The sequence below is a fragment of the Pristis pectinata genome, chromosome 22, assembly GCF_009764475.1.
Source record: "Pristis pectinata isolate sPriPec2 chromosome 22, sPriPec2.1.pri, whole genome shotgun sequence".
NCBI lineage: Eukaryota > Metazoa > Chordata > Chondrichthyes > Rhinopristiformes > Pristidae > Pristis > Pristis pectinata.
The window spans coordinates 17,773,132-17,785,263 of record NC_067426.1 but is presented as its reverse complement, the minus strand read 5'-3'; the positions used below and the strand labels follow the sequence as shown (position 1 = coordinate 17,785,263).

The following is a 12,132-nucleotide window of genomic DNA, read 5'->3' as shown; positions in this document are numbered from 1 at the left end:
TATTAGTATTGGTTTATTATTGTCACTTGTACCGAGGTACAGTGAAAATCTTGTCTAAACCAATCGTACAGGTCAATTCATTACACAGTGCAGTTACATTGAGTCAGTACAGAGTGCATTGATGTAGTACAGGTTAAAAACAATAACAGTACAGAGTAAAGAGTCACAGCTACAGAGAAAGTGCAGTGCAATAAGGTGCAAGGTCACAGACAAGGTAGATCGTGAGGTCATAGTCCACCTCATTGTATAAGGGAACCGTTCAATAGCCTTATCACAGTGAGGTAGAAGCTGTCCTTAAGTCTGGTGGTATGTGCCCTCAGACTCCTGTATCTTCTACCTGATGGAAGAGGAGAGAAGAGAGAATTTCCCGGGTGGGTGGGGTCTTTTATGCTGGCTGCTTCACCAAGACAATGAGAGGTAAAGACAGAGTCCAAGGAGGGGAGGCTGGTGTCCATGATGTGCTGGGCGGTGTCCACAACTCTCTGCAGCTTGCGGTCTTGAGCAAAGCAGCTGCTGTACCAAGCTGTGATACATCCAGATAGGATGCTTTCTATGGTGCATCGGTAAAAGTTGGTGAGAGTCAAAGGGGACAAACCAAATTTCTTTAGCCTCCTGAGGAAGTAGAGGCAGTAGTGAGCTTTCTTGGCTGTGGCATCTATGTGATTTGACCAGGACAGGCTGTTGGTGACATTCACTCCCAGGAACTTAAAGCTGTCAACCCTGTCGACTTCAGCACCATTGATGTAGACAGGTGCATGTACACCGCCCCTTTCCTGAAGTCAGTGACCAGCTCTTGTTTTGTTGACATTGAGGGAAAGGTTGTTGTCATGACACCATTCCACTAAGCTCTCTATCTCCTTCCTGTACTCCAACTCATCGCTGTTTGAGATGTGGCCTACAATGGTGGTATCATCTGCAAACTTGTAGATGGAGTTCGAGCAGAATCTGGCCACAGTCGTGAGTGTATAGGGAGTAGAATAGAGGGCTGAGGACGCAGTCTTGTGGGGCACCAGTGTTGAGAATAATCATGTTCTACTGTGAGGCAAGGCTCTGGGGCCAATTGAGCACTCCCACTTGTCTTCTTCCCCCTCCCCCCCCATTTTTCCTAATTTCCACCAAAGCAATTGCACAGCACTATCCACTGGACCTACGTCACTACTCACTGCACTGATGTCTTCCCTGATTAACAACGCTACCCCACATCCTTTCCCCTCTTCCTCATTCAAAGTAGTCCAGCTGACGATCTTGTTAAGTATATTATAAAGGATTGTGATAAGATTCAGTTGATGATGCTATTTGTTAGCTTGTGCCAAAGCAAAAACTTAGATACTCCTGCCTGGCTAAGTGCAGCAAGATTGTCAAAGGCTCTATACCTTCAAAGTACGAAAGTAACTGTAGTGACTGGCACAACGTCTGACCAGTTTTTTTAAACTGCTTGCTGAATAGCTATGTAAGTGATTGTACTGACTATGGCTTAATTTACAGGACATTATCTATTTGTAAAGTTGATCTACATATATAACAAAATCAACTGTTCCAGACAGTACCAATTTAGACTAGCATAACAATACAGATTTGTTTTTTATATTCATTCAAGGGACGAGGGCTTCATGGGCTGAGCCCACATTTAAATGCCCATCCCTAATTGCCCCTGAGGAGGTGGTGATGAGCTGCTGCCTTGAACTGCTGCAGTTCTTGAGGTGTGGGTATACCCACAATGCTGTTTGGGATAGAGTGCCAGGATTTTGACCCAGCGATATACTGCATTTCCAAGTCAGGATGGTGTGTGGTGTGGAGGGCATGCTTTTGTTACCCTTGTACTTCTAGCTTGTAGAGGTTTTGGAAGGTGCAGCAATGTAACTCCCCATCTTGTAGATGGTACAAACTGTTGCTACTGTGTGTCAGTGGCGGAGTGAGTGAAGTAATTAAATCAATATAAAATTTCAAATAATGACAGCAATTTCAACATATAGTTAATGTTTTCCGCTTGTCAATTTCTGATGGATTTAAGGATTTTGACTTTTATGGTTACATTTCTTGACTTTTAATTTTAATAATATCACAATACATTTTTGGCTAAAACTTTAACAGTTGTTAATTTCAGCTTTCTACCTCCTATCTTGTGAAGAATTCTTAACCCCTAGCATTAGCTTGTCTCCAAACTGCTGAACTTTATTCTTTTCACGCCGGTCAGACACCTGGCTCTGTTAACTTTCTTCAGATCTCTGGTTTTATTTCCCCTCTTGGTAATTTTTGTGTTCTGTATCTGTGAACTTCTTTTCAATGATGGCAAATGAATTTGTAAATTAACATGGTCCTTCAAGTTGACAAGTGATACTACTTTAATAATGTGTTAGTTGAGTTCTGGTGTATAAAGCTGACTTCAAGGATTTGGGTTTTTATTTTGTGCTGATACTCAAAGCCATGATCTTTTTATGGGTTTTAAATGATAACCATTTCAGATCATATGGTGAATAAGGGCTGTTTTCTAATCATAGGTTTAAAATTAACTATTGTGTTAGTTTGCTTGTGCTTTTAAGTTAATAACTATTTTGGGATTTGGAGGTCATTTTCAAATCTTGTCTGCAGTAAATTATCTGTTGCAGACATTTAGTCTGCTTGAAAAATCCCCAGAATTAAAATAATTACAGTTTTTGCAGAGTTCAAATAAAAAAAACAACAGTCTGTTCTTGGCTAAGTTTTCAGTACTCCTGGAATCTATATTCCTTGATTAAATTGACATGGAGGAAGCTCATGATGTAGATTATGGTCTGAGGTATAGGACTGAATGTGGATCAAATATACTAGTCACTTGATTGCTGATCTGTTGCTATTATGGAAAGTAACTGGTGATAGGAGAAGTATTTTGTGTTGTTACAATAGATCTATCTTGAGTGTATTCCATCCATGAGCTAAGTAAAATTGACTCCAGACATGGGCCACTTTCAATCTCTGGAGAACATTTTTCTCAGAATTGTATCATGTTAAAGAATGGAAAGTTGCCATCTTGCCATCACATCAGTCTCAATGGTTTTCTCCAAGGCAGCCACCTGGTTTAATCCTACATTCCTGCTCACTAACAAAAGCGTTTTTTGAGCAGCTGCCTAAATCCTTTGGAATAGATTTATGGATTTCAGCAATCATTTGTAGCAAGTTCTTCCACATCATCTGTACTCTCTGTAAAAGTAAACATATTGTTGTCTTTTGATTCTTATTGTGACTACCTTAAAAGGGTGCTTTCTTGTGAAGGTAATTTATCCAATAAACCTGAATAATGAGAAATATTGCCGATCAAGTATATTAAGAAATTGAAGTAATGGTAGCCTTTAGCATGGACTAAAATGTGTTTAAACAATTTTTCTATTATTGACTTGGTTTATAGTTAGTTCTTAGAAATATAGAACTTTGAGCTCTCTGCATGGCCCCAGTTTATATTTAGCTATATTTATGTTGCATGTATTTGCCAAAAAAGTGTCCTATCATGAATTGTCATATGTTAGCTGACTCTACTAATCTCTCTGTTATTAGCTGCACCTTGGTTCCCATGGCACAGAATTTCTATTGTGTATTACAGCTTCTCAACTACTGTTTTCTTCAATTCAGCTTTTTGTTTTCTAGCAATGTAGCATTAGAGCTGTAGGTAGTCCTAGTGGTGAAACAAAAGACTTGGGGATCAAATAGAAATGGTTCTGAACTTGAAATTTAATTCCTTGGATACCTCAGATTCTAGATAACAACTATAGTAAAACGCTGATAATCTCTCACACTCAGGACTCTGCTGGATTAGCAGATTTTCAGAATTATTGGATGTTATTCATACTCAAATACTAGTATTTTTACTAGTTTTTTAGGTGCTACATTCTACTATAAGTTTCCCGGTGAACCCAATAAGGTTAAAGGGAGCCCAGGGAAAGGCATTCTGGTCATTTGAAGGGGAGCTTGGGAAGTGGGACACCAGCAACTCAGGAGGAAGCATGGCAAACGCTACCTGGTGGGACAATTGCTGAATCATCAGGTTTTCCGAAGGGCTGGACACTGGATAATCTCAGTTTTACGGCACAAGGATGCCAAAGCATTTCTGGGATGGGAAATGTGGTTGGTGGCTGAAAAGGGAAGAGAAATTACTGATTTATTTTGTTTTTGCTACAATTTGCAACTTCATACATTAATGTTTCTGTTCTCTTTGGTGACAAAGTATAATTGAAATTGAGGTTGGATGGTTTTCATAGAGAACTTGAATTGGATCTCCAATCTCCTAATAAAGGTTTAATTGTGGCGCTGGTTTAAACCAGCCATTTAAACCTTTTGGGGACTTCAGATATCCCCATAGAGCAGAGCACTGGATAAATGTCAGACTTCTCTTGAGAAGAATCATAATTAATTGTAAGTCTTTCATTAATGTCATCATTTTTTTCAATTTCTCATAACTTTTTATTTTAATGCAATATTTGGATTTTATTTTAGACTCTAATCCATTACCAAGACAACATTGACTGTTTGCAACTGACCAAGGTAGTTCATTAGGTGATAACTGTCTTTTTGATGCATGTGACTAAGTCATTTGATCTGAAGTATCCCAATGTCATTTCTTGGTGCCTGAAATCAGGTGGATTACAAGCAAAACTACAATACCACAGATGCTGGAAATATTCATCAGCTCAGGCAGCATCTATGAAGAGAGAAAAACAGTTAACGTTTCAGATCAGAAACTTCTTTTTCAGATTTCAATAGCTGGTGGGATATTGAGAAGAAAGACCAGTGTATGTATTTTGGTCTACATTGCTGTTCAGTAGCAAATACCTTGTTGGATCTGCCATTCTGGCACTATCCCAGTCCTGGAAACTAACAACCTTGTGTGAAAAATCAAAGGGCAAATAAAAAAGTGTTTTGGTAATATTAATGATGTGTGTAAAATACTCTCTGGCTACACAGTTTTGTTTTGAATATTTCATCCAATTTTAGTTTATAACAGGAGTTGCCTTTGGGACAAACTTTGGGAAGGATATTTCCAGTAAGAGACATTTATATCTAAGAAGTCTAATGTACTCTCATCTCTCTGTGTGGTCTATATCAAAATTGTAGGTTTAAGTCTGAAATTAATGCTTGAAAGTGTGCTGGCCATCTTGTGTAATTGAATGGGCACATAATGCTTTTCGAATTTTGTGTTCTGGTTCAACACCATTGATCCATTTTCAAGTTGGACTGGTTTAACATCTTCAGTGCTTCATCTTCTGGCTTAAGCCTTTCAACACTTAATTAAAATTACTGAAAGTATACCAGTTTGTAGGAGGGTAAGAGAACTTTTTTTTCCCTTACTTAGTTGTCTTGAGTAAGAGGATAGTTGGAAATTCAAATATTTAGTGTTTGCTGTAGAATGTACAACTGAATGCAATAAGGTCTCTGAGACAACGTAAGTGATGTAGTATACGTCACACTGGAGAAGTAGTAAATGTGGTGGAAGGCTTTGGTTTACAAAATGAAGTTTTCAGTCTTGCATCTGAAATAGGGTTAGGGCTTTACGTGGAAAATGTATCTGCAAGTATCTTCCCACTTTACTGCCATCCAGTGCCTTCTACTAGTCACTTAAAGTGAAATTAGTAGGTTCTCTGTCAGTGTGTGGTCCAACCAGAGAAGGCACTTCAACAGATAATGTTGTGACAAAGGGTCTTGGACCTGAAATGTTCATTTCTCTTTCCACAGATGCTGCCTGACGTGGAGTATTTACAGCATTTTCTGTTTTTTATTTCAGATTTTCAGCTTCTGCAGTGTTTTTAATTTTCATCAACAGAAGCATTCCCCAGTACATGTGGCATTTATAATGCAGAGAGAGATTTTGTTGGTTTTTTTTTTTATTTGAATTCCTCAGTCTGACTACAGGCATAATTGAGTGTGCAAATATTCTTGTGGCCTGAATTGGAAGGAGGGAGGAAAAGAATACATTTAAGTTTAATTGTATATCTGTTATAACCATGTTTATTTTATTAGATCACCTCTTCCTGATAATATTATTTGTATATAAACAATTTGATCATTAGGCGTAAGCTGGAGAAAGTGCTTGGAACTACCTCTCCTGCTAAATATCTTCAGAAAGGTGCTGTGGAGAATAAATGGCAGAAGGCTAACCTTCAGACACTTGCATGTTTTGAGGCTTTGACCTACAAGCATGAGCGTGTACTTTGACTGCTGTTGGAGAGTTGGGCACAAAATACACTCATTTTGAGAAGTATTTTCTTGGACCTCCACTCAAATTTATTTCTATAGTTCAATGAGCCAATGTAACTGAGCAGCGTTTGGAGTTTAAAATATTGCCCGAAGAAACAGCTTTGTCTCCAGGCTGAGGGGAATAAACTAATTCAACCAAAAATAAGTTAAAATGTAGTTAAAAACTAATGAAGCATGGATATTAGTACCTTTGCACCTAGAAAACACGGCTTTTGGTTTAGGAGCCTTTACAATGGTTTGCAAATGATCCAATCAATAAAACAGCCCAATGACAATTAATTTGATTTGGTGATGGAATCAGTTTCCAATACAATGGTTTTTCAAATGAGTGCAAAAGGTTCTTCCACCAGATGTGATTTGTGTGTAGAATTCTGTAATCCTTTCCCGTCGCATCACTGAGTTCAGCTAATTTTTTGTTTGTATTGGAGTAGTCCTCCAAGAGCAAGTGGAAAATCTACCCCAACGTTGTGTTAAATCTTGCAGCTACTGATTTGAACAAAAGATGCAGCAGAATCTGGGCTTGCTTTCTGACAGCAGCAATGAATTTGCATTTCTTAATCTACTTTCTTTTTCTTGCTTTTCTCCAAGAATTGCCAGAAAACTGGACAGATACAAGAGAAACACTCCAGGAAGGAGTGATATTTAATCTCAAGTATCTGGGCATGACTCTAGTGGAAGAACCAAAGGGGGAAGATATGTCTTCTGCTGCTGTCCGAAGAATAGTCGCTATGGTAATGTTTAATTTGGTCTTCATCTTGTTCATTGTACATTTTGAATGCTTGGTTATGGGGATGTCAAAGCAGGAAGCATTGAGTTTTGCTGGGTTTAGACATCAAAGCTCTCATCTACATGGACTGGTGTTAGGTGTACAAGGTCTAGTACAAAGATTAGTAATTGGTTTATTATTGTCACCATGTACCAAGTTGCAGTGAAAAGCTTTTGTTGGCATGCCATCCAGACAGATCATTTTATACGTAGGTACATCAAGGTACTACAAAAGGAAGACGCAATGCAGAATCTAGTGTTCCAGAGAAAGTGCAGTGCAGGAAGACACAGATGGCATAGACCCATTATTAAAAAAGCTCATGGATATGGTTCTTAGTTATTATTAGTAATGGTGCCTAAATTAGTGATGCAAACAATCTACACTGATTAAAAACACAATGAAGACACTTTAGAAATTTCACTGGTGAGAGGGTCTATTGGAGAATTGTTTATATTCTCCATTTCCATTATAAATGTGGAGTTAGAAGCTTCTTCCAAGTATTAAACATAAAGACAAATGAATAGGTTTAAAATTATTAGGATGGAATTATATTCAGGAGCTCTGCGTAAAGTATTCTAAGCCTGTGTATCCGTTCTGATGAAGGATTTTTTGACCTGAAATGTTAGCCCTGTTTCTCTTCCCACAGATGCAGCCTGACCTGCTGAGTATTCCCAGCACTTTCTAATTTTATTTTTAGATTTCCAGCATCTGCAGTTTTTATTTTTCAACTTGTGTTTTATAGGTATTGTTCCATTACCAGTGGCTGAATGTCTGTCTTGTTTTAATCTGCTTTGATTCCATTCTTTTTAAATGAACCAACTTATTTGATGTTATTGCCAGGTCTAAATATTTGACACCATCAACCATCTTCACCTAATGTCTGCACTTTTTGTACTCCACTGCAGAGATCAATAAATTAACTTAAAATGCAAATGTTTTTAAAGTTTGTGGATCAAATTTTGGTCCTGGTCTATTCCTGAGTTTTTTCTTAATATTGTGATACAGCTGACAGATGTGATGTGTCATTGTGGACTGCATCACTTTTTGCGGGGTCCCCTTCTGTTTTTTTTTCTGCTTAGCTGATTCAAAACTTGAGTTTATGAATATCAAAATTAACTTCTGCCATTACTTGGAATCAGCAAATTAAAACTTCTAAATAATCATCTGTGGTTTTAGTGAAAATGTTGTATTCTGCTATCAACAAAATCTGGAATACTACCAGAAATAGCCATGCTGGGATTGTCTAAACCTGTTCGAAGAGCTGTTCTCTGATCCCATATCTAGGAATTGTATTTAAAGTGAAGCTTTTTACTCCACCTAGGCTAAAGCAAGTGGGAAGAAATTTCAGAAAGTGGTGTTGACTGTGTCACCGCGAGGAATAATCCTACACGATGGGACGAGTAATGAATTAATAGAAAACGTCTCCATCTACAGGTACAAGGCATTTCCATTCAAACACCTAGACACAAGTATTGACTGCACACTAGTTAGGGAGCTGGCTGAGGAACTCTTGTGGCCATTTGCTATTTCTATTTAAATGGTATTATCATCTTTGAAAAGGGAAGAGATTACCCAATTTTTGTGTTCACCTTTTCTTGCTACACCATAGGGCAGGCACGGTAGTGTAGTGGTTAGTGTAACACTATTACAGCACCAGGTTCAATTCCGGCCGCTGTCTGTAAGGACTTTGTACGTCCTCCCTGTGTCTGGGTGGGTTTCCCCTGGATGCTCCAGTTTCCTCCCACATTCCAAAGACACACGGGTGAGGAAGTTGTGGGCATGCTATGTTGGCGCCAGAAACATAGCGACACTTGCGGGCTGCCCCCAGAACACTCAATGCAAAAGATGCATTTCACTGTGTGTTTCGATGTACATGTGACTAATAAAGATATCTTATCTCTCTAACTGTTAGAAGCAGTTTATGGAGCTGATGGTGGTGGGGTGCGGGGGGTGTTGGAGAGAAGAATTGTTCCTTTTCACAAGCACACTTGATCTCCAGATCTTCTGTATGAGTGCTGCATCAAAATAAGAAGCAAGTGTGTATTCATGAAGGAAATATAACTTGTTAGCTGGTTTTAATAAGTTTGACAATCTGCCATATTTTCAGCCAAGTTTTGAGTGCATTGAAATCCTTGAAGGCTAATTTCACTAATGAATAGCTGTAGTCAAATTGAATATCCATGTGTTTTACCTGACTAAACTACACTGCTACAGACAGCTTGGGGGCAGAGAGATCTGAGGTTTTATTGAATATATTTGCATGCTTTCCTTGCAATGTAGAAAGAGCCATTTTTGGCTCATGGAGTCTTTGCCAACTGTTTGGAGCAATCCTATTTTCCCTAAGAAAAAAAAACTTAATCAGCTTGCCTCCTCATCCTTTCCCTCCCAGATTTTACGACTCACCTGCACACTAGGGCCAACATACCATGGCCAATAACTTACCAACCCGCACGCTTTTGCATATGGGAGGAAACCGATGCACCCAGGTCACACTGGAGAACGTTGTAAACTCCACACACAGTACAGAGGTCAGGAGTAAACCTGGGTCATTAGAGCTGTGAGGCAGCAGCTCTACTGGCTGTGTTACTGTGCCACCCTTGAATGGTGATTGCAAGCTGTCCACTTTATCTTGGCTCTAAGTTAATGGAGAAATTACAGATAATATTTTAAGAGCTGTGGGTCCTTTATATTAACGCTTCTTCCACTCCAGCACAAAAATTAATTGGTGAAATGTTGACACATTCATTGTAAATGTCTGTTTGATAATTAAAGAAGATCTCTTACAGGCTCCAAATTAATTGGAGACCGTGTTCTGCAGCCAAGCAGCCTAATTATTTGGCTATTCCATTACCAGAGTAAAATGCATGAAAATTAAGATGAGAATGTATTGGTGAAAATTGCTCTGCAATTGTTCTTGGATTTCCTTCTAACATGTTAGTACATAAAACATAGCACAGGAATGGGCCCTTTAGCCCACAGTCTGTCCCAACCATGCTGCCAATTTGAACTAATCCGATCTGCCCTTGCTCGGTCTATATCCTTTTTCAATCTTTCTATTAATTTTCAAATTAATACAGATTAATACATATAACATCGGTAATTATACACATAATACAAAGAGATCTGGAGGACAATCATGACATATATAGTCATAAAGAATAAAAAAAATATTCTAGGCCCCATGGTTTCTTAGTAAACGAATATATTACAAAAAAAAATTTATTATATAAAAAACCCAAATCAAAAAAATTATAAAAAACAAAAAAAACTTTAAAAAAAAAATTTCAAAAGCAAAAAACCTGGACTGATATTTCTCGATGAACAAAGAGCATTATTATGTCGTCAATTCCGCTCTTCTAAGTTCTGATTATTGAAAAGGGATCTATATCATATGAAAATATTGAATGAATGGACTCCAAACTTCCTCAAATTTAAGCGAGGAATCAACAGTGTCACTCCTAATTTTTTCTAAATTTAAACATGATATAGTTTGAGAAAACCATTGAAAAGTAGTGGGAGGTATTAGATCCTTCCATTTAAATAAAATGGATCGCTTGGCCATTAATGTAACAAAGGCAATCATACGACAAGCAACAGAGGATAAGTGGCTAGATTCCATCATTGGTAGCCCAAAAATTGCAGTGATTGGGTGAGGTTGTAAATCAATACTCAGTACAGTTGAAATAATGTTAAAAATGTCTTTCCAATATTTTACCAAAAGAGGAGTTTTTTTGAAGAAGTCACAGGTAAGGTGGATAAGGGAGAGGCGGTAGATGTTCTGTATTTAGACTTTCAAAAGGCCTTCGATAAGGTGCCTCACAAGAGACTGATTAGTAAGGTGAGAGGTCATGGAATTACGGGTAGGATAACAAAATGGGTGGAGCATTGGCTGGTTGGCAGGAAGCAAAGAGTGGAAATAAAAGGATCTAGTTCTGGTTGGCTACCGGTTACTAGTGGTGTGCCGCAGGGGTCGGTGTTGGGGCAGCTCCTTTTTACCTTGTACATTAACGATTTGGATGATGGAATAAATGGTTTCATGGCTAACTTTGCGGATGACACCAAGATAGGTGGAGGAGTAGGGAGTATTGAGGAGATAGGAAGGTTGCAGAGAGACCTAGACAGTTTAGGAGAATGGGCAAGGAAATGGCAGATGAGATTCAATGTTGAGAAATGTGCAGTTGTACACTTTGGAAGCAGAAATAAGCGGGCAGATTATTATCTAGAAGGAGAGAAAATTCAAAGCACTGAAGTACAAAGGGACTTGGGGGTACTCGTGCAGGATACCTTAAAGGTTAATCACCAGGTCGGATCGGTGGTAAAGAAAGCGAATGCTATGTTGGCATTCATTTCGAGAGGTATAGTGTATAAAAGTAAGGAAGTGTTGATGAGGCTCTACGGGGCACTAGTGAGGCCTCATTTGGAATATTGTGCGCAGTTTTGGGCCCCACATCTTAGGAAGGATGTGCTGACGTTGGAGAGGGTTCAGAGGAGATTTACGAGGATGATTCCAGGAATGACAGGGCTTGCGTATGATGAGCGTTTGTCGGCTCTTGGACTGTACTCGCTGGAGTACAGAAGAATGAGAGGGGACCTCATAGCGACATTTAAAATGTTGATAGGAAAGGACAGAGTAGATGTGGCTAGGCTGTTTCCCTTGGTGGGTGAGTCCAGGACCAGAGGGCACTATCTCAGAATTAGAGGGTACAGTTTCAAAACAGAGATGAGGAGAAATTTCTTTAGCCAGAGGGTGGTGAATTTGTGGAACTCCTTGCCACGCACAGCAGTGGAGGCCAGATCAGTGGGGGTGTTCAAGGAGGAGATAGATAGATATCTAAATAGTCAGGGTATCGAGGGATATGGGGATAAGGCCGGAAATTGGGATTAGAATAGGTTTTTTTTGTCCTCACCACCCCCCCCCCCCCCCCCCCCCCCCCCCCCATTCCCCATTTCTCATTTCTTCTTTTCCCTATCCCTTGGAGCAGACTCGATGGGCCGAATGGCCTGCTTCTGCTCCCTTGTCTTGTGATCTTGTGAGGACAGGACCAAAACGTATGTGTCAGGGAAGCCACTTCCGAAGCTTGATGTATATCCTTGCATTCCCTGCCTATTCATGTGCCCCTTAAATATTGCTATTGTATCTGCTG

The 12,132-nt window shown here is 39.1% G+C and overlaps 1 protein-coding gene across 2 annotated transcripts in view; it reads left to right on the top strand.

The window, feature by feature from the left end:
• ldlrap1b (low density lipoprotein receptor adaptor protein 1b) overlaps positions 1–12,132 on the top strand; it is a 42,789-nt gene that overhangs the window by 16,100 nt on the left and 14,557 nt on the right. For both annotated transcript variants that reach the window (XM_052036487.1, XM_052036488.1), the window contains exons 2-3: positions 6,811–6,953; positions 8,310–8,422. In XM_052036487.1, coding sequence (XP_051892447.1) covers positions 6,811–6,953; positions 8,310–8,422 — 256 coding nt within the window. The remainder of the gene's footprint in view (positions 1–6,810; positions 6,954–8,309; positions 8,423–12,132) is intronic.